Source organism: Oncorhynchus mykiss, chromosome 19 (assembly GCF_013265735.2).
Source record: "Oncorhynchus mykiss isolate Arlee chromosome 19, USDA_OmykA_1.1, whole genome shotgun sequence".
Classification (NCBI taxonomy): Eukaryota; Metazoa; Chordata; class Actinopteri; order Salmoniformes; family Salmonidae; genus Oncorhynchus; species Oncorhynchus mykiss.
This window is the reverse complement of record NC_048583.1, coordinates 64,531,016-64,554,011: the sequence shown is the minus strand read 5'-3', so window position 1 is coordinate 64,554,011 and position 22,996 is coordinate 64,531,016. Positions and strand designations below refer to the sequence as shown.

Genomic DNA, 22,996 nt, shown 5'->3' with positions numbered 1-22,996 from the left:
CTGGCCCATGTTGACTCTACAAGGTGTTGAAAGTGTTCCACAGGGATGCTGGTCCATGTTGACTCTACAAGGTGTCTAAAGCGTTCCACAGGGATGCTGGTCCATGTTGACTCTACAAGGTGTCTAAAGCGTTCCACAGGGATGCTGGTCCATGTTGACTCTACAAGGTGTTGAAAGCGTTCCACAGGGATGCTGGTCCATGTTGACCCTACAAGGTGTCTAAAGCGTTCCACAGGGATGCTGGTCCATGTTGACTCTACAAGGTGTCTAAAGCGTTCCACAGGGATGCTGGTACATGTTGACTCTACAAGGTGTCTAAAGTGTTCCACAGGGATGCTGGTCCATGTTGACTCTACAAGGTGTTGAAAGCGTTCCACAGGGATGCTGGTCCATGTTGACTCTACAAGGTGTCTAAAGTGTTCCACAGGGATGCTGGTCCATGTTGACTCTACAAGGTGTCTAAAGTGTTCCACAGGGATGCTGGTCCATGTGGACTCTACAAGGTGTCGTTCCACAGGGATGCTGGTCCATGTTGACTCTACAAGGTGTCTAAAGCGTTCCACAGGGATGCTGGTCCATGTTGACTCTACAAGGTGTCTAAAGCGTTCCACAGGGATGCTGGTCCATGTTGACTCTACAAGGTGTCGTTCCACAGGGATGCTGGTCCATGTTGACTCTACAAGGTGTCTAAAGCGTTCCACAGGGATGCTGGTCCATGTGGACTCTACAAGGTGTCGTTCCACAGGGATGCTGGTCCATGTTGACTCTACAAGGTGTCGTTCCACAGGGATGCTGGTCCATGTTGACTCTACAAGGTGTCAGGCGTTCCACAGGGATGCTGGTCCATGTTGACTCCAATGCTTCTCACAGTTGTGTAAAGTTGGCTGGATGCCCTTTGGGTGGTGGACCATTCTTGATACACGCGGGAAGCTTTCACCTGGATTCACCTGGTCAGTCTGCAGCATAGAAAGAGCAGGTGTTCCTAATGTTTTGTCCACTCTGTGTTTAACACAACCACGAACAGTAACAAATAATAATTTTTTATTTTAAAAGTAAAAGACAGACTTCTTTTTAATTTTTTTTTAATAAAAGGGGAAATTTTCTTTAAATACAAACATTTTAACAAAATGTAAGCTGCCTTACCCCCCTTCCCTCTAGAAAACTAAAATATCCTGGATTCATAGCATCATTCAACCCTCCCTTTCCAAACGCTCCAGAGTGGAGGTTCCCTTATGTACAGATCCAAGCCCCCCCTCCCGCAAAACTGACCCAAGCATCTAGGGGCAAATTCCCCTGATGGTCGCGTTCCAGGCAGCCTACATTGCAGATGTTGCATCCACCAATGGTTGGGCAACAGATTGCTATATCATAAGATGTGCTTAGCGGACACGGTAAACACCTATCCAGGTTGTTGTGAGATCAGGCATCTGCAGTGCGGTCATTCTGGAACTGGGCTGTAGGTCTCATTTCCCAGCCTGTTGGGCCTGGCGCCGCAGCAGCACGTAAATCTTCTCCTTGATCCAGTCCTTGTTGTACGGCTGATACGTCTGTGAGTCCGCACGGTACCTAGGAGGAGACAGACGGAACGATATATTAAAACATGGGCTGGTACGTCTGTGAGTCCGCACGGTACCTAGGAGGAGACAGACGGAACGATATATTAAAACATGGGCTGGTACGTCTGTGAGTCCGCACGGTACCTAGGAGGAGACAGACGGAACGATATATTAAAACATGGGCCGGTACGTCTGTGAGTCCACACGGTACTTAACGGAGAAAGCACTAGCCTACGTCAATCTACTATCCCCCATAGTACAAAAGTTGACCTATTCTATTCTGTGTGAGAAATAAATATTCCAAACATAGTCTGGGACAGTTGTGGGATGCGATAGATCCCCAAATGAATACAAACACTAGCATCCAAAACCCTGCTTTAGCCAATGAGCTTGACGCAACAGATGAGAACGTTTAGCTTAAAATAGGTAGAATTTGACCGCCGGTGTGGCGGTAATACGGTCGCGTAACAGCTCTAGTAGTGACTGGTTATAGTAGTAATGGTAGTGACTGGTTATAGTAGTAATGGTAGTGACTGGTTATAGTAGTAATGGTAGTGACTGGTTATAGTAGTGGTAGTGACTGGTTATAGTAGTGGTAGTGACTGGTTATAGTAGTGGTGGTGACTGGTTATAGTAGTGGTGGTGACTGGTTATAGTAGTGGTGGTGACTGGTTATAGTAGTGGTGGTGACTGGTTATAGTAGTGGTGGTGACTGGTTATAGTAGTGGTGGTGACTGGTTATAGTAATGGTAGTGACTGGTTATAGTAGTGGTAGTAATGGTAGTGTTTGTGCCAATCATAATGCTTTATATTCAGGACAAAGTTAATGTCTTTGTTGTTTTACTTTGGTGAATATCTTCCTTCTTTCCACTCTGTCATTTAGGTTAGTATTGTGGACTAACTACAATGTTGTTGTTCCATCCTCAGTTTTCTCCTATCACAGCCATTAAAGTCACCAGTTTCCTTCCTCTCCGGCAACTGAGTTAGGAAGGACGCCTGTATCTTTGTAGTGACTGGGTGTATTGATACACCATCTAAAATGCTATTATGAATAACTTCATGCTCAAATGCCTACATACGAGCCCCCCCCCCCCCCCCCCCCCCTTATTTTTTACTCCTGAATGTATTTTAGGTTTGCCATAACAAAAGGGGTTGAATACTTATTGACTTATTTGAAAAACAATTCCACTTTGACATCATGGGGTATTGTGTGTGTGAGCCAGGGACAAAACATATATACTTTTAAAATCAAGGCTGTAATAACTAAATGTGGAAAAAGTTAAGTTAAAGTTAATATAAGTTAATATATGCACTGTATAAGCATATATTGTCTGCACATTGCCAGATAACAACACAGTAGGCCGACTCATTAGATTCTGATGAAATAGATTTTCTTCAAATCATGTTTTTTATTTTAGACCTGCCTAAACTAAATAACAGATTTATTGTGATGTGTCTATATTACAATGGATTTATGACTTTTTTCCCCCTTTAAAAACGTTTCAAAGATGCATCAGCGGCTTGTATTCGTGGGCTGCTAAACATGAATTGCTGTTTATTAACGGTCAATTATAGTGAAACCGGCAGGCCACAGCCCTAGCCACAGCCCTAGCTACAGCCACAGCCCTAGCCACAGCCCTAGCTGCTACCATGAATACGGATAATCCTGAACGAATCGTGAATAATGAGTGAGAAAGTTACAAAGGAACAGTGGGTGAATAATGAGTGAGAAAGTTACAAAGGAACAGTGGGTGAGAAATGAGTGAGAAAGTTACAAAGGAACAGTGGGTGAGAAATGAGTGAGAAAGTTACGGGGAACAGTGGGTTAACTGCCTTGTTCAGGGGCAGAACAATGACGGCCTACCGGGGAACAGTGGGTTAACTGCCTGTTCAGGGGCAGAACAATGATGGCCTACCGGGGAACAGTGGGTTAACTGCCTGTTCAGGGGCAGAACAATGACGGGGAACAGTGGGTTAACTGCCTGTTCAGGGGCAGAACAATGACGGCCTACCGGGGAACGGTGGGTTAACTGCCTGTTCAGGGGCAGAACAATGACGGCCTACCGGGGAACAGTGGGTTAACTGCCTGTTCAGGGGCAGAACAATGACGGCCTACCGGGGAACGGTGGGTTAACTGCCTGTTCAGGGGCAGAACAATGACGGCCTACCGGGGAACGGTGGGTTAACTGCCTGTTCAGGGGCAGAACAATGACGGCCTACCGGGGAACAGTGGGTTAACTGCCTGTTCAGGGGCAGAACAATGACGGCCTACCGGGGAACAGTGGGTTAACTGCCTGTTCAGGGGCAGAACAATGACGGCCTACCGGGGAACGGTGGGTTAACTGCCTGTTCAGGGGCAGAACAATGACGGCCTACCGGGGAACAGTGGGTTAACTGCCTGTTCAGGGGCAGAACAATGACGGCCTACCGGGGAACAGTGGGTTAACTGCCTGTTCAGGGGCAGAACAATGACGGCCTACCGGGGAACGTTGGGTTAACTGCCTGTTCAGGGGTAGAACAATGACGGGGAACAGTGGGTTAACTGCCTGTTCAGGGGCAGAACAATGATGGCCTACCGTGGAACGGTGGGTTAACTGCCTTGTTCAGGGGCAGAACAATGATGGCCTACCGGGGAACGGTGGGTTAACTGCCTGTTCAGGGGCAGAACAATGACGGCCTACCGGGGAACAGTGGGTTAACTGTCTGTTCAGGGGCAGAACAATGATGGCCTACCGGGGAACAGTGGGTTAACTGCCTTGTTCAGGGGCAGAACAATGACGGCCTACCGGGGAACAGTGGGTTAACTGCCTTGTTCAGGGGCAGAACAATGACGGCCTACCGGGGAACAGTGGGTTAACTGCCTTGTTCAGGGGGCAGAACAATGACGGCCTACCGGGGAACGGTGGGTTAACTGCCTGTTCAGGGACAGAACAATGACGGCCTACCAAAAGGCAAAATACCTCCTGCAGGGACGGGGGTTGGGATTTAAAAAATATATATTGTTTTATAAATATATATATATATATATATATATATATATATATATATATATTTATATAAATATATATATATTTATATAAATATAAAACAACACACACATCACAACAAGAGAGAGAGTGTAGAAGTGTGTAGAAACATTCTTATTCTACCCTTGAGCAAGGCATTTAACCCCTTGAGCAAGGCATTTAACCCCTTGAGCAAGGCATTTAACCCCTTGAGCAAGGCATTTAACCCTTGAGCAAGGCATTTAACCCCTTGAGCAAGGCATTTAACCCTAAGGTCAATATGCACTACGAACCTAAATAACATTATCTAACGTTATTTAGCATTTACAATTGAAATAATGTCTTATGCAAGCATATAATACCCATGTAATAAAATGCGGGCTAACCAATCTTAATTTAAAGAATCCGTGCCTAAAACCACCAGCCGTTAACCCACTTTTTGGTGAACTTAACTAAAAATAAAATTGTAATTCATTTCAGCATCATGACGTCCTGGAAATCATAAATCACCTGTACAGCAGTGAGATTTCAGCTGATGTAAGAAGGGCTTTATAAATACACTTGATTTGAAACCAAGGACGGCTCTTAACAGAGAAGTAGTACAAACTTCGGTAACACTTAAAAAGTCTGTGGATATAAAGCATTTTTACACGTTATATGCATCGACACACTTGTCATAATAACAATTCAAAACACAAATTGCAGGATAATAATATTTTTAATTCACAGACAAAAATAAATGGATTTGATCCTGTTCAGACAGGGACCTTGTGGGCTTAACAGATTTGGGACGCAACCTAAAGTACAGTGCCTTGAGAAAGTATTCGCCCCCCTTGAACTTTGCGACCTTTTGCCACATTTCAGGCTTCAAACATAAAGATATAAAACTGTATTTTTTTGTGAAGAATCAACAACAAGTGGGACACAATCATGAAGTGGAACGACATTTACTGGATATTTCAAACTTTTTTAACAAATCAAAAACTGAAAAATTGGGCGTGCAAAATTATTCAGCCCCTTTACTTTCAGTGCAGAAAACTCTCTCCAGAAGTTCAGTGAGGATCTCTGAATGATCCAATGTTGACCTAAATGACTAATGATGATAAATACAATCCACCTGTGTGTAATCAAGTCTCCGTATAAATGCACCTGCACTGTGATAGTCTCAGAGGTCCGTTAAAAGCGCAGAGAGCATCATGAAGAACAAGGAACACACCAGGCAGGTCCGAGATACTGTTGTGAAGAAGTTTAAAGCCGGATTTGGATACAAAAAGATTTCCCAAGCTTTAAACATCCCAAGGAGCACTGTGCAAGCGATAATATTGAAATGGAAGGAGTATCAGACCACTGCAAATCTACCAAGACCTGGCCGTCCCTCTAAACTTTCAGCTCATACAAGGAGAAGACTGATCAGAGATGCAGCCAAGAGGCCCATGATCACTCTGAATGAACTGCAGAGATCTACAGCTGAGGTGGGAGACTCTGTCCATAGGACAACAATCAGTCGTATATTGCACAAATCTGGCCTTTATGGAAGAGTGGCAAGAAGAAAGCCATTTCTTAAAGATATCCATAAAAAGTGTCGTTTAAAGTTTGCCACAAGCCACCTGGGAGACACACCAAACATGTGGAAGAAGGTGCTCTGGTCAGATGAAACCAAAATTGAACTTTTTGGCAACAATGCAAAACGTTATGTTTGGCGTAAAAGCAACACAGCATCCCCACTGTCAAACATGGTGGTGGCAGCATCATGGTTTGGGCCTGCTTTTCTTCAGCAGGGACAGGGAAGATGGTTAAAATTAATGGGAAGATGGATGGAGCCAAATACAGGACCATTCTGGAAGAACCTGATGGAGTCTGCAAAAGACCTGAGACTGGGACGGAGATTTGTCTTCCAACAAGACAATGATCCAAAACATAAAGCAAAATCTACAATGGAATGGTTCAAAAATAAACATATCCAGGTGTTAGAATGGCCAAGTCAAAGTCCAGACCTGAATCCAATCGAGAATCTGTGGAAAGAACTGAAAACTGCTGTTCACAAATGCTCTCCATCCAACCTCACTGAGCTCAAGTTGTTTTGCAAGGAGGAATGGGAAAAAATGTCAGTCTCTCGATGTGCAAAACTGATAGAGACATACCCCAAGCGACTTACAGCTGTAATCGCAGCAAAAGGTGGCGCTACAAAGTATTAACTTAAGGGGGGCTGAATAATTTTGCACCCCCAATTTTTCAGTTTTTGATTTGTTAAAAAAGTTTGAAATATCCAATACATGTCATTCCACTTCATGATTGTGTCCCACTTGTTGTTGATTCTTCACAAAAAAATACAGTTTTATATCTTTATGTTTGAAGCCTGAAATGTGGCAAAAGGTCGCAAAGTTCAAGGGGGCCGAATACTTTCGCAAGGCACTGTATGTACACGTTTTCGTATTTATTTAAACCTTTATTTAACCAGGCAAGTCAGTTAAGAACAAGTTCTTATTAACAATGACGGCCTAGGAACAGTGGGTTAACTGCATGTTCAGGGGCAGAACGACTAGGAACCACCTTGTTCTGCCGACAGATTTTTACCTTATCAGCTTGGAGATTCGATCCAGCAACCTTTCGATTACTGGCCCAACGCTCTTACCACTAGGCTACCCGCCTCCTCCGACCACCAAGCCACCCGCCTCCTCCGACCACCAGGCCACCCGCCTCCTCCGACCACCCGCCTCCTCCGACCACCAGCCTCCTCCGACCACCAGCCTCCTCCGACCACCAGCCTCCTCCGACCACCAGGCTCCTCCGACCACCAGGCCACCCGCCTCCTCCGACCACCAGGCCACCCGCCTCCTCCGACCACCAGGCCACCCGCCTCCTCCGACCACCAGCCTCCTCCGACCACCAGGCCACCCGCCTCCTCCGACCACCAGGCCACCCGCCTCCTCCGACCACCCGCCTCCTCCTACCACCAGGCCACCCGCCTCCTCCAACCACCAGGCCACCCGCCTCCTCCAACCACCAGGCCACCCGCCTCCTCCAACCACCAGCCTCCTCCAACCACCAGGTCACCCGCCTCCTCCTCCAACCACCAGGCCACCCGCCTCCTCCGACCACCAGGCCACCCGCCTCCTCCGACCACCAGGCCACCCGCCTCCTCCAACCACCACCAGGCCACCCGCCTCCTCCGACCACCAGGCCACCCGCCTCCTCCGACCACCAGGCCACCCGCCTTCTCCGACCACCACCAGGCCACCCGCCTCCTCCGACCACCACCAGGCCACCCGCCTCCTCCAACCACCAGGCCACCCGCCTCCTCCAACCACCAGGCCACCCGCCTCCTCCAACCACCAGGCCACCCGCCTCCTCCAACCACCAGGCCACCCGCCTCCTCCAACCACCAGGCCACCCGCCTCCTCCAACCACCAGGCCACCCGCCTCCTCCTCTAACCACTAGGCCACCCGCCTCCTCCTCTAACCACTAGGCCACCCGCCTCCTCCTCTAACCACTAGGCCACCCGCCTCCTCCTCTAACCACTAGGCCACCTGCCTCCTCCTCCAACCACCAGGCTACCTGCCTCCTCCAACCACCAGGCCACCCGCCTCCTCCAACCACCAGGCCACCCGCCTCCTCCAACCACCAGGCCACCCGCCTCCTCCTCCAACCACCAGGCTACCCACCTCCTCCAACCACTAGGCTACCTGCCTCCTCCACCTGTTGTTCCCTCCAGCCAAAATGCATACACCAATTTACACGTTTAAATCTTTGACAGGGACGGTGTACTTCAGGAAAAGGTTGGAAAATCCAGACACATCGAAATCCGTGTGAAAAACAATGTATCGCAGTTTGACTTACACCAAGCAGCTGAGGTCAGCCAGGTCATGGATGAAGTCAAACAGTTGACTGATGTCATAGGTGATGGATGGTGTGTTGGGGTTCATTCTCTTCAGGTGCTCCTCGTACATCTTACACACACCTGGAAGGAGAGTCATACGTCTGTCACAGGCATCAAAATTCACCACAAATGACAACAGGCCTAGGCATAATTGAGGAAATTATTAGGTCATTTTATGAATTGCACAGCGTGCATGCAACGCCATTAAAAAGAGGATTGTTAGCCTTTTGGTTACCCCACAGTGCACAATAATGAAGTCTATTCCTGCAGAAATAGTAAACCACTACTTTAAGATTTAAGCACCCCAAAGCATTCAGTTGGGACAAGGACTGGGTATTTAGCCCATGGGGTGGAGCTCTCAACCCTGTTCCTGAAGAGCTGCCGTCCTATAGGTTCACTCCAACCCTGTTCCTGGAGAGCTACCATCCTATAGGTTCACTCCAAGCCTGTTCCTGGAGAACTACCATCCTATAGGTTCACTCCAACCCTGTTCATGAAGAGCTACCATCCTATAGGTTCACTCCAAGCCTGTTCCCGGAGAGCTACCATCCTATAGGTTCACTCCAAGCCTGTTCCTGGAGAACTACCATCCTATAGGTTCACTCCAACCCTGTTCCTGGAGAGCTACCATCCTATAGGTTCACTCCAAGCCTGTTCCCGGAGAGCTACCGTCCTATAGGTTCACTCCAACCCTGTGCCCGGAGAGTCTGTCAATTTACCTTCCATGCACTCGTTGACTGATTCATAGTCAGCATATGTCCGTCCCTCTGGTCTCTTGGTGGGCTGGACCAACAGGATCGTATGAGACTGCAACAATAACAGAACACAGTAGACATGTCAGTTCTCAAATCAACTTTTCAGTTTCAGTAAGATTAATACAACTCAAATACCAGGTTAGTGGTATTTTATAGCATCTCTGTCAAGCAGTGGAACACACAGCCCCGTCAAGCAGTGGAACACACAGCCCCGTCAAGCAGTGGAACACACAGCCCCGTCAAGCAGTAGAACACACAGCCCCGTCAAGCAGTGGAACACACAGCCCCGTCAAGCAGTGGAACACACTGCCCCGTCAAGCAGTAGAACACACTGCCCCGTCAAGCAGTGGAACACACAGCCCCGTCAAGCAGTGGAACACACAGCCCCGTCAAGCAGTGGAACACACAGCCCCGTCAAGCAGTAGAACACACAGCCCCGTCAAGCAGTAGAACACACAGCCCCGTCGAAGCAGTGGAACACACTGCCCCGTCAAGCAGTAGAACACACAGCCCCGTCAAGCAGTAGAACACACAGCCCCGTCAAGCAGTAGAACACACAGCCCCGTCGAAGCAGTGGAACACACTGCCCCGTCAAGCAGTGGAACACACAGCCCCGTCAAGCAGTAGAACACACAGCCCCGTCAAGCAGTAGAACACACTGCCCCGTCAAGCAGTAGAACACACAGCCCCGTCAAGCAGTGGAACACACAGCCCCGTCAAGCAGTGGAACACACAGCCCCGTCAAGCAGTAGAACACACACAGCCCCGTCAAGCAGTAGAACACACAGCCCCGTCAAGCAGTAGAACACACAGCCCCGTCAAGCAGTAGAACACACAGCCCCGTCAAGCAGTGGAACACACTGCCCCGTCAAGCAGTGGAACACACAGCCCCGTCAAGCAGTGGAACACACAGCCCCGTCAAGCAGTGGAACACACAGCCCCGTCAAGCAGTGGAACACACAGCCCCGTCAAGCAGTGGAACACACAGCCCCGTCAAGCAGTGGAACACACAGCCCCGTCAAGCAGTAGAACACACAGCCCCGTCAAGCAGTAGAACACACAGCCCCGTCAAGCAGTAGAACACACAGCCCCGTCAAGCAGTGGAACACACTGCCCCGTCAAGCAGTGGAACACACAGCCCCGTCAAGCAGTAGAACACACAGCCCCGTCAAGCAGTGGAACACACAGCCCCGTCAAGCAGTAGAACACACAGCCCCGTCAAGCAGTAGAACACACAGTAGCATATGGTAAATCAGAAGCACATACCGTTTGTGCATATAGTAAATATTAAATAGCTGATTGTCAAGTTGCTGCTATCAGTGAGAAGTATGAAATATAGCCCTAGGTGTAATGTAATATGGCAAAGTTAAATCGCGGGATAAACACAAAAGTATGAATGATTTAAAACGTATTGTATTCCCATTAGTAGTTTATACCAGGACCCATCTCCTTTCCTCGTCCAGTCTAGATGGTAGGCTATACCAGGACCCATCTCCTTTCCTCGTCCGGTCTAGACGGTAGGCTACACCAGGACCCATCTTCTTTCCTCGTCCAGTCTAGACGGTAGGCTATACCAGGACCCATCTCATTTCCTCGTCCAGTCTAGACGGTAGACTATACCAGGACCCATCTCCTTTCCTCGTCCAGTCTAGACGGTAGGCTATACCAGGACCCATCTCCTTTCCTCGTCCAGTCTAGACGGTAGGCTACACCAGGACCCATCTCCTTTCCTCGTCCAGTCTAGACCGTAGGCTACACCAGGACCCATCTCATTTCCTTCTCATCCAGTCTAGACGGTAGGCTACACCAGGACCCATCTCCTTTCCTCGTCCAGTCTAGATGGTAGGCTACACCAGGACCCATCTCCTTTCCTTCTCATCCAGTCTAGACCGTAGGCTACACCAGGACCCATCTCATTTCCTTCTCATCCAGTCTAGACGGTAGGCTACACCAGGACCCATCTCATTTCCTTCTCATCCAGTCTAGATGGTAGGCTACACCAGGACCCATCTCCTTTCCTCATCCAGTCTAGACGGTAGGCTATACCAGGACCCATCTCATTTCCTTCTCGTCCAGTCTAGACCGTAGGCTACACCAGGACCCATCTCATTTCCTTCTCATCCAGTCTAGACCGTAGGCTACACCAGGACCCATCTCATTTCCTTCTCATCCAGTCTAGACGGTAGGCTACACCAGGACCCATCTCATTTCCTTCTCATCCAGTCTAGACCGTAGGCTACACCAGGACCCATCTCATTTCCTTCTCATCCAGTCTAGACGGTAGGCTACACCAGGACCCATCTCATTTCCTTCTCATCCAGTCTAGACCGTAGGCTGCACCAGGACCCATCTCATTTCCTTCTCATCCAGTCTAGACCGTAGACTACACCAGGACCCATCTCATTTCCTTCTCATCCAGTCTAGACCGTAGGCTACACCAGGACCCATCTCATTTCCTTCTCATCCAGTCTAGACCGTAGGCTACACCAGGACCCATCTCATTTCCTTCTCATCCAGTCTAGACCGTAGACTACACCAGGACCCATCTCATTTCCTTCTCATCCAGTCTAGACCGTAGGCTACACCAGGACCCATCTCATTTCCTTCTCATCCAGTCTAGACCGTAGACTACACCAGGACCCATCTCATTTCCTTCTCATCCAGTCTAGACCGTAGGCTACACCAGGACCCATCTCATTTCCTTCTCATCCAGTCTAGACCGTAGGCTACACCAGGACCCATCTCATTTCCTTCTCATCCAGTCTAGACCGTAGGCTACACCAGGACCCATCTCATTTCCTTCTCATCCAGTCTAGACCGTAGGCTACACCAGGACCCATCTAATTTCCTTCTCATCCAGTCTAGACCGTAGGCTACACCAGGACCCATCTCATTTCCTTCTCATCCAGTCTAGACCGTAGGCTACACCAGGACCCATCTCATTTCCTTCTCATCCAGTCTAGACCGTAGACTACACCAGGACCCATCTCATTTCCTTCTCATCCAGTCTAGACCGTAGGCTACACCAGGACCCATCTTATTTCCTTCTCATCCAGTCTAGACCGTAGGCTACACCAGGACCCATCACATTTCCTTCTCATCCAGTCTAGACCGTAGACTACACCAGGACCCATCTCATTTCCTTCTCATCCAGTCTAGACCGTAGGCTACACCAGGACCCATCTCATTTCCTTCTCATCCAGTCTAGACCGTAGGCTACACCAGGACCCATCTCATTTCCTTCTCATCCAGTCTAGACCGTAGGCTACACCAGGACCCATCTCATTTCCTTCTCATCCAGTCTAGACCGTAGGCTACACCAGGACCCATCTAATTTCCTTCTCATCCAGTCTAGACCGTAGGCTACACCAGGACCCATCTCATTTCCTTCTCATCCAGTCTAGACCGTAGGCTACACCAGGACCCATCTCATTTCCTTCTCATCCAGTCTAGACCGTAGACTACACCAGGACCCATCTCATTTCCTTCTCATCCAGTCTAGACCGTAGGCTACACCAGGACCCATCTCATTTCCTTCTCATCCAGTCTAGACCGTAGGCTACACCAGGACCCATCTCATTTCCTTCTCATCCAGTCTAGACCGTAGACTACACCAGGACCCATCTCATTTCCTTCTCATCCAGTCTAGACCGTAAACCCGGTGTTTTGAAGGTTCGATATAGCTGTGGAAACCTTTGGCCCTTTTATAACCAATCCTTCCAATACAAAATATACTGTAGCAGTTTCACACAGATCCACAAGCTGCCTCCAGTTGGGGAACCACTTTCTCCCGAATTAGGCGTGTGTTCAGTGCATGCTCCATTACACAGGTGGCCGCCGCTGTCTTGTCTTCCATAAAACATGCGCTGTAACATGGATTTATGGCCGTGTGGAAACAAGGTGAGTATCTTTTTAACATTTTTTATTATTTCTCGCTGATATGAAAGAGAAGGTCCTTATGCCTCCAAACCTGTACCGCAAGCGACGCGTTTTAATGTTCAGATTGAGTTTCGGGATGTTTAACTAAACCTCCCCCCCTTACATGAGACGCCTTTGTCCAACGACGAATGTAATGTGGAACAGAGTGACGACAAAGGGCTACAGTAACTCGGAATACAACACAGGATGACAATGACTGGTCAATTAACACGCAGACTGAAATATATAGCTGAACATTATTATAACACGATGTAATATAAGAAGCTGGTATACGACAGTCATATGTTTAAAAACGACTCACTTCATTAGCAAACTAGTTAACGTTCATCCGTTCGTTGACTGACATGCGTGCAGTTTTAAAACAAGGCTAGCTAGTAATCTACTCAATCATTTTCCCCAGGTAAACTACTCGAATGCAAATCTATAGATGTTATTTAAAAAAAATACAACTAACCATAATTCCTTCACCGTGCTCTTGAAGTAAGTAAGATTTCTCGTGCTACACGATTTAGATTTGATGGCACAACAAGGCCGGAAGTGACTTTTGATACCGGAAGAATTACTTTCGGAACGCGAGAAGGGTTAGTGCTATATTCGATCCTTGGGACGTTCCAAAACTAGTGTTACCATGTTTGCGGTTTTCAAGCTAAAATTGGACTGCTTTGAAAACGATGTCGCGGGTGAAAATGTATTGGTGGCTGTCTGCGGGTTTTTGGGCTATTTCTAACTTGCACCGCGGTCGCCATGTCATTTTTCTTAAATATACACATATATTTGTCTGTGACCTGCTGCTGACTGTCAGGCACGCTGTTCCTCAGTAGCCCATTCCAGAAGGCCATTGGGAAACACAAGCACTTCTTATCTCGAAATCGCCTCGCTTTTCATGTTGAATAAATGAGTCTGTTAATTTTAGCTAAGAAAGCTGCTAAATCGTTCAGTTTACATCTTGTCAAGTCTACTGTATACTATCTGAAATGAGATGTAGGCCTATCAGGGGCTGTAGTCTACCTACCTTTTATCTAAGCAAACGATGGCAAAATTGAATGACAATCATAAACCCAGATTTATGTCTGTATTCTATGCCTATTAAAATTACAAGTCAATCTCTGAAAAGGGACATTTATAACGGTTTTTAGTCTGAACATCTGGCACATAATAACAGCACAATTGCCAAGTGTTCATCCAAGTGTTTCTTGCTCAGAGATTGAGATCCACTGCCCAACTTTCATCACTCAAACTCTCCAGTCGGGTTTATCTATAGTTATGCATATGTGCAAAGGGGATTTATTTACAATTATAAACCTGGTTCGAGCCTTGAATACTGATTGGCTGAAAGTCGTGGTATATTTAAGAATTAAAGCCCGAGGGGGGGGGGGTGTGTGATATATGGCTAATATACCTCAGCTAAGGTCTGTTCTTATGCTCGACGCAAAGCGGAGTGCCTGGATACAGCCCTTAGTTGTGGTATATTGGTCATATATCCCAGAGGTGCCTTATTGCTAATATAAACTGGTTACCAACCTACTTAGAGCAGTAAAAATGCATGTTTTTGTCCTACCCCTGTTATACGGTCTGATATACTACGGCTGTCAGCCAATCAGCATTCAGGTTTCGAACCACCCAGTTTATAACAGACCATATACCACAGGTATGACAAAACACACCTTTTTACTGTTCTAATTACGTTGGTAACCAGTATATAATAGCAATAAGGCACCCCCAGGGGCTTGTGGAAGACGTCCCTATCCCATTGAAGAAAATATGAAATGGTTACGGTGAGGGTTAAGGAAAGGGTTAAAAGTTAAGGTAGGGGGTTAAAAGGGATACTTCGAGATTCTGGCAATGAAGCCGTTTATCTACATCCCCAGAGTCAGATGAACTCACGGCTACCATCCAGTATGAAGGAAGTTAGAGGTACTTTCACGAGCCAATGCTAACTAGCGTTAGCGCAATGTATGCAAGTTAGAGGTACTTTCACGAGCCAATGCTAACTAGCGTTAGCGCAATGTATGCAAGTTAGAGGTACTTTCACGAGCCAATGCTAACTAGCGTTAGCGCAATGTATGCAAGTCTATATTTTCTACTATTATGCTAGCTGACACCATACACTTCCAGTCATTGCGCTAACGCTAATTATCAATTGCGCTAACTCTTGGTGTTTTGCATTTTATTAGGAATCCCCGTTAGCTGTTTCAAAAGCAGCGGCTACTCTTCCTGGGGTCCAACACAAAACATAATACAAGACATTAATAAACAAGAACAGCTCAAGGACAATACGACATACATTTTTTTAAAGGCACATGTAGCCTACATAGCAATACATATCAAGGAGAGGCCTTGTGCCTTGAAGTGTTGCTTTCTCTGTTTTTTTTAAACCAGGTTTGCTGTTTATTTGAGCAATATGAGATGGAACGGAGTGCAATGCAACAAGGGCTCTATATAATACTGTACTCTTTCTTGAATTTGTTCTGGATTTGGGGACTGTGAAAAGACCCCTGGTGGCATGTCTGGTGGGGTAAGTGTGTGTGTGTCAGAGCTGTGTGTAAGTTGATGATGCAAACAATTTGGGATTTCCAACACATTCATGTTTCTTAATAAAAAAATAATAAGCTATTCAGGCAGTCTCTCCACAACTCTTAGCCAAGAGAGACTGGCTTGCATAGTATTTATGTAATCTCTCTGATTACAATGAAGAGCAAGACGTGCAGCTCTGTTCTGGGCCAGCTGCAACTTAACTAGGTCTTTCCTTGCAGCACTGGACCACATGACTGGACAATAATCAAGATAAGACAAAACTAGAGCCTGCAGAACTTGACCACATGACTGGACAATAATCAAGATTAGACAATACTAGAGCCTGCAGGACTTGCTTTTTGGAGAGTGGTGTCAAAAAAGCCTGGATGACCAGGGATGTTCTCTGTGTAGTGAGTCCTCCAGATCAGAGGCAGTAGGGATGACCAGGGATGTTCTCTGTTTAGTGAGTCCTCCAGATCAGAGGCAGTAGGGATGACCAGGGATGTTCTCTGTTTAGTGAGTCCTCCAGATCAGAGGCAGTAGGGATGACCAGGGATGTTCTCTGTTTAGTGAGTCCTCCAGATCAGAGGCAGTAGGGATGACCAGGGATGTTCTCTGTTTAGTGAGTCCTCCAGATCAGAGGCAGTAGGGATGACCAGGGATGTTCTCTGTTTAGTGAGTCCTCCAGATCAGAGGCAGTAGGGATGACCAGGGATGTTCTCTGTTTAGTGAGTCCTCCAGATCAGAGGCAGTAGGGATGACCAGGGATGTTCTCTGTTTAGTGAGTCCTCCAGATCAGAGGCAGTAGGGATGACCAGGGATGTTCTCTGTTTAGTGAGTCCTCCAGATCAGAGGCAGTAGAGATGACCAGGGATGTTCTCTGTTTAGTGAGTCCACCAGATCAGAGGCAGTAGGGACGACCAGGGATGTTCTCTGTTTAGTGAGTCCTCCAGATCAGAGGCAGTAGGGATGACCAGGGATGTTCTCTCGATAAGTGCGTGAATTGGACCAATTTCCTGTCAAAATGTAACGAGTACTTTTGTGTGTCAAGAAAAAATGTATGGAGTAAAAAGTACATCATTTTCTTTAGGTAATGTAGTGAACTAAAAGTACAAGTTGGTAAAAACATAAATAGTAAAGTAAATAACAGATATCCCTAAAAAAAACTACTGTAGTAGTAGTACTTTAAAGTATTTTTACTTAAGTACTTTATACTACTGATATTCTGGTCCCCCAAAGTAAGACCTCTCTGTTTCCAGAACATACTATAAGGGGGACCCAGACACGGGAGGCAGATGGTTTGGGTCTTGATATCTATTAAACAATCCAAAAGGGGGAGGCAAGAGAATAGTCGTGGACAGGTCAAAAGGTCAAAACCAGTTCAGAGACCAGGAGGTACAGAGTGACAGGCAGGCTCGAGGTCAGGGCAGGCAGAATGGTCGTGGACAGGTCAAAAGGTCAAAACCAGTTCAGAGACCAGGAGGTACAGAGTGACAGGCAGGCTCGAGGTCAGGGCAGGCAGAATGGTTGTGGACAGGTCAAAAGGTCAAAACCAGTTCAGAGACCAGGAGGTACAGAGTGACAGGCAGGCAGAATGGTCAGGCAGGCAGGTACGGAGTCCAGAAAACAGGCAAGGGATATGGCTCTGAATATATACAACACCTCCCCTATAAACATTACAGGGATATGACTCTGAATATATACAACACCTCCCCTATAAACATTACAGGGATATGGCTCTGACTATATACAACAACACCTCCCCTATAAACATTACAGGGATATGGCTCTGGATATATACAACAACACCTCCCCTATAAACATTACAGGGATATGTCTCTGAATATATACAACAACACCTCCCCTATAAACATTACAGGGATATGTCTCTGAATATATACAACAACACCTCACCTATAAACATTACAGGGATATGGCTCTGAATATATACAGTAACACCTCCCCTATAAGCATTACAGGGATATGGCTCTGACTATATACAACAACACCTCCCCTATAAACATTACAGGGATATGGCTCTGAATATAGAGAGCAACACCTCCCCTATAAACATTACAGGGATATGGCTCTGAATATAGAGAGCAGCACCTCCCCTATAAACATTATAGGGATATGGCTCTGAATATATACAACAACACCTCCCCTATAAACATTACAGGGATATGGCTCTGAATATATACAGCAACACCTCCCCTATAAACATTACAGGGATATGGCTCTGAATATACAGTAACACCTCCCCTATAAACATTACAGGGATATGGCTCTGAATATATACAACACCTCCCCTATAAACATTACAGGGATATGGTTCTGACTATATACAGCACCTCCCCTATAAACATTACAGGGATATGGTTCTGACTATATACAGCACCTCCCCTATAAACATTACAGGGATATGGTTCTGACTATATACAGCACCTCCCCTATAAACATTACAGGGATATGACTCTGAATATATACAACAACACCTCCCCTATAAACATTACAGGGATATGGCTCTGAATATATACAGTAACACCTCCCCTATAAACATTACAGGGATATGACTCTGAATATATACAACACCTCCCCTATAAACATTACAGGGATATGGTTCTGACTATATACAGCACCTCCCCTATAAACATTACAGGGATATATGACTCTGAATATATACAACAACACCTCCCCTATAAACATTACAGGGATATGACTCTGAATATATACAACACCTCCCCTATAAACATTACAGGGATATGGTTCTGACTATATACAGTAACACCTCCCCTATAAACATTACAGGGATATGACTCTGAATATATACAACAACACCTCCCCTATAAACATTACAGGGATATGACTCTGAATATATACAACAACACCTCCCCCATAAACATTACAGGGATATGACTCTGAATATATACAACAACACCTCCCCTATAAACATTACAGGGATATGTCTCTGAATATATACAACAACACCTCCCCCATAAACATTACAGGGATATGACTCTGAATATATACAGCAACACCTCCCCTATAAACATTACAGGGATATGACTCTGAATATATACAACAACACCTCCCCCATAAACATTACAGGGATATGACTCTGAATATATACAACAACACCTCCCCTATAAACATTACAGGGATATGACTCTGAATATATACAGTAACACCTCCCCTATAAACATTACAGGGATATGGCTCTGACTATATACAACACCACCTCCCCTATAAACATTACAGGGATATGACTCTGAATATATACAACAACACCTCCCCTATAAACATTACAGGGATATGACTCTGAATATATACAACAACACCTCCCCCATAAACATTACAGGGATATGACTCTGAATATATACAACAACACCTCCCCTATAAACATTACAGGGATATGACTCTGAATATATACAACAACACCTCCCCTATAAACATTACAGGGATATGGCTCTGACTATATACAACACCTCCCCTATAAACATTACAGGGATATGACTCTGAATATATACAACAACACCTCCCCTATAAACATTACAGGGATATGACTCTGAATATATACAGCAACACCTCCCCCATAAGCATTCCTGTCTCTTCTATAGATGTTATTTTGCTACTGCTGTATCATCAAATGAATTATCCAAGTGAGTCTCAGAAATGGCTAATATATGAATGTTATCTGATGTTAGCAAGTTATTGATTTCATGAACCTTATTTCTAAGGCTACATATATTAATATGTGTCTGTTTTCGGTCCTTTCCTGGGTAGCTGATCAGAGATAGTAGACATAATATGGAAAATAACAAACAAAGCAAGAGAAACAAAATATGAATTCAGCAGGCCATTCATCAATTGGTGTATGTGTGTGCTGTAGGGTTGAAGCAACGACCCCACAGGCTTGGCTCTCTCATCCCTTCCAGGCTTCCGGGAGGGAGGGTCATAGCGGATGTAAGCAATGTCCCCACGCGCTCTGGCAGCTTTCATGGCTGGGATCAGTTATTTCCTCTAGTTAGGAACTTCCTTAAAACCACACACAACATAACAAATGTATCCACGAGTCTGACTCTGGGGATGTAGACAAAAAAAAGCTTCATTGCTAAAAATCCCGATTCCCGAAGTAACCCTTTATTAAGGTTCGGTTTTTTTTAGGTATGAACTTCCCAAACATCCCAGATAGCACTGACCATAGGGGAAAGTACGGCAGCCTAATGGTGTCTTGAACATAGAAAGGAACAACAAGGAAGACAATTACCGGGTTTCAACCGCAGAATTTCAACACATTCAACCTTTTTCTTTTAAAATTAAATCATTGAAGCAAGCAAGACAGTACCGCCTTGTGATAGTAGGTAAGAAACAGCAGCAAAATGTGCTTGTCAGTAAACTCGACCTTCTCTAAACAAAGCAGAAACGGATGTTAGTCAAGCTAAGCTAAAATAGCTGCGAATCGGGAAGAGGAAAAGTGAATTATTTACCTAACAGTAACGTTAGCTACTGACCACGCCTTTGTTATGGAAAGGAAATTGTTGAATTCAATGCGGATTGGAGTATTTTGTGTGTCCCCCATATCTAGCTTTGGGGCTAATATAGCTCGTTTGTTATACCATGCATTATGCTAGTTACTAGCTAGACAGGAGGAGGGACGACTGGTGAATTTCTCGACCAGACGCTTTTTTGGCGTATTGTCTCCGATCGCAATGTACATTCCACCTTGTGACAAAACAAACAAATAAATAAAGGCAGTACCATCTAACCCTGCACTTATACACTATCCCCCCCCAAAAACCCATCCCAGTGGCTCCCTGGGCGAACCCCGCCTTCGGTTCTGCACTACCTGTCATTTCTATTCAGACATTTTGGAACAACACAAATAAATAATCATAACATTTAACACTATATATATAAAAAAAAACAATTCTCCTTGGTGGTGTGCAGACTGGTTTTATATTATTATTAACCATTTCACACAAACCAGGAAAAAAAAATTCAAAAATATGTCTATGAAACTATATATTCACAGTATTAGGACTGAAGTGTGGTTTATTTGGTAGCATTTCATAGTGTGACTGATTTGACTAACTGCATTAGTACTGTACAAAGTTAGAGGTGCGCTATTTGATAGATTCCCCCGCTCCCTCTACCCTGGGCTCCCAGTGGGGAGACCTGAGGTCAACCTACCCCCTCCCCATCTTGTACTTCTGAGTGAAAGACCTTCCCAGGCAGTAGCCTCCCTAGCGCACAAACTAGAATCAGGGCGCCCACTCCGACAAGGTTAATTGACCCACAGTCCCAAACAGTGACATGATATCATTGGGGCGGCAGGGTAGCCTAGTGGTTAGAGCGTTGGGCTAGTAACCGGAAAGTTGCAAGTTCAAACCCCCGAGCTGACAAGGTACAAATCTGTCGTTCTGCCCCTGAACAGGCAGTTAACCCACTGTTCCTAGGCCGTCATTGAAAATAAGAATTTGTTCTTAACTGACTTGCCTGGTTAAATAAAGGTAAAATTAAAATAAAAAAAATAATTGATGTGACAAGGCAAATGAACGATAGAAAACCGATCGTGCTAAATATCACCATTCCGATTTTATTTTTGTTGTTGTTGTTGTTGTGCGGTTGTTCTGTTTTGCCCCCCTGACAAGATGCCACGCTGAGTGGCTGCCCATGTCGCCTATGCCTCAATCCACCACTGCCCAATCCCACTACTCGGACCTAAACGATCCTACACCAGGCCGTGGGCCTGGGAGGATGGAACCCCCTTCTCTCAAAACCTACTGTAGATCTTCTGGAGAGAAATCTCCCAGACCCAATATTTCTCTGCTGCTGCAACTACCACATATCTTGTGTGATTTCCACCTTTCTAAAACTCATCCTCTCTGGCTGTCTCATCAGGCCTACTCAATGGCGGGGCCTCCCAGTCAACTCACTCACCCATGGGCTGTCCTCTACTCTCTTCACTGCCTCAGCATAGGACATTTTCTGCCCCAGCTGCATGGGGGACCCCCACAGTTGACACAGTGCTTTCTCTATCCCAACTGTACTCCCCTTCTGATTATACCCGCCTGCATGTTTCTCACATCGTGGGAATCTCATTTCTACACACAGCTGCAACATGTAAGAGTCCTTGGCACCTAAAGCACTGAAGCGGGTTCGGAACATAGGCCCTCACAGAATGGCAAATAGAACCTAACCGGGACCTTATCAGGAAGAAACTCCGTGCCAAAGCTCAACAAGACAGACAGGGTATTCTCAGACTCGCCACCGGGTCTACGTCTCACAGTGGGTGTCACAAAAACGAGGAATATTCGTTTTGATTTGATCCACCTTTACACTCAGCGCTGCTTCACTGATCCCTTTTAGCACCGTAGGCTGAGCCCCAAGCAGCACGACTCGAAGCGCCCGATACAACAAAAAACATAAACGATTCCACTTCTCTAAACTTTCACAGATGCGAAACCATTCCCAGTTTGTCCTTTACCCAGCCTGACACGATGTATGGGTCAATGGGTCGGCCAAAAAAGCAGGAATCCAGTCTTTCCAAAAAATCTTACTCCAACCGGTCCAAAATCTTCTCTGGTAGGATTCTCAGGGCGTTGGAAGTCTCCATTACACCTGTTGCCACAAATAGACCCAGTTTATCCTGGAATGGCTCTACCTCAAATTACACCTGTCGCCACAAATAGACCCAGTTTATCCTGGAATGGCTCTACCTCAGAGCGCTCACTACTGCCGTCTGACACCATTTCCAGATTCTCAAGAGAGCATGAAGACCTGTAAGTCATTACCTGGTTTTGTAATGAGGAGAACAATGTACTGTATAGCCTTCCCGCGTATCATGCATGGCAATTCAAAATGAAGATGTCAGATGGTACAGAAGCTCTAGTCTCTACTCCAAAATTAAACACATTCAGTTGGCCTACAATTATTAGTGATTTGGTATTGGATTTTGAATAGCCTCGTAATAATTAGAACATTTGAAACATTCCCTAATAGGCTTACAACATTACATCTAGCTACAGAATGTCTCACCACCATGCGGTTCCACCTCGTCACCTCTCTTCTTCATTCCTTTCTCCAGCACGCGGGCTGTCAACAGTTGAAATGAAATATATATATTTTTTGTTGTTGATGTTCCTGAACAGATTTAACTTGACTTCCCAAATTGAGCCAAATGGTTAGCCGCAGGAAACAGGGTTGGCTCAGAGCCCATGGCATACAGAGTTTGTGCAGAATATCAGCTGTTACGCTGCAGCAAGAGGCCGCATGCTTCTCAAACAGTGGTTGAGGTGTGGAGTGAACTAATCGGAGGAGCTTTACCTACAGGAGTGAACTAACCAGAG

The 22,996-nt window shown here is 45.9% G+C and overlaps 2 protein-coding genes across 6 annotated transcripts in view; one reads left to right on the top strand and one right to left on the bottom strand.

Moving 5' to 3' along the window:
* Positions 1-1,097: 1,097 nt before the first annotated feature.
* On the bottom strand, positions 1,098-13,727 carry LOC118941527 (enhancer of rudimentary homolog). 3 transcript variants are annotated; one of them, XM_036955390.1, is made up of 4 exons: positions 13,588-13,725; positions 9,159-9,249; positions 8,400-8,520; positions 1,098-1,566 (listed from the first exon to the last, which is right to left on the bottom strand). In XM_036955390.1, exons 1-4 carry the CDS (start codon positions 13,588-13,590, stop codon positions 1,464-1,466), a joined length of 318 nt encoding a protein of 105 aa, XP_036811285.1. In that variant the 5' UTR covers positions 13,591-13,725; the 3' UTR covers positions 1,098-1,463. The 3 variants fall into 3 exon arrangements, with proteins under 3 accessions (XP_036811285.1, XP_036811286.1, XP_036811287.1); XM_036955391.1 differs by having other exon boundaries at positions 9,159-9,246; positions 13,588-13,715; XM_036955392.1 differs by lacking the exon at positions 1,098-1,566 and adding an exon at positions 1,646-1,700 and having other exon boundaries at positions 13,588-13,727.
* A 5,929-nt stretch (positions 13,728-19,656) lies between these two features.
* Positions 19,657-22,996, top strand: part of psen1 (presenilin 1) — a 41,184-nt gene continuing 37,844 nt past the window's right edge. For 2 of the 3 annotated variants that reach the window (XR_005037839.1, XM_036955388.1), the window contains exon 1: positions 19,663-20,008. The gene's annotated coding sequence lies outside the window, so the exon portion shown is untranslated. Of the gene's footprint in view, positions 20,009-22,996 lie in introns of all 3 variants that reach the window. The other variant, XM_036955389.1, reaches the window with a different exon arrangement.

Bases quoted from the DNA above. Each gene is read 5' to 3' on its own strand.
- LOC118941527 (XM_036955390.1), bottom strand. The intron at 8,521-9,158 runs GTAAATTGACAG...CTCTCCTTCCAG, and splicing joins AGTCAACGAGTGCATGGAAG to GTGTGTGTAAGATGTACGAG. The intron at 1,567-8,399 runs GTAAGTCAAACT...GTCTCCTCCTAG, and splicing joins GCTGACCTCAGCTGCTTGGT to GTACCGTGCGGACTCACAGA.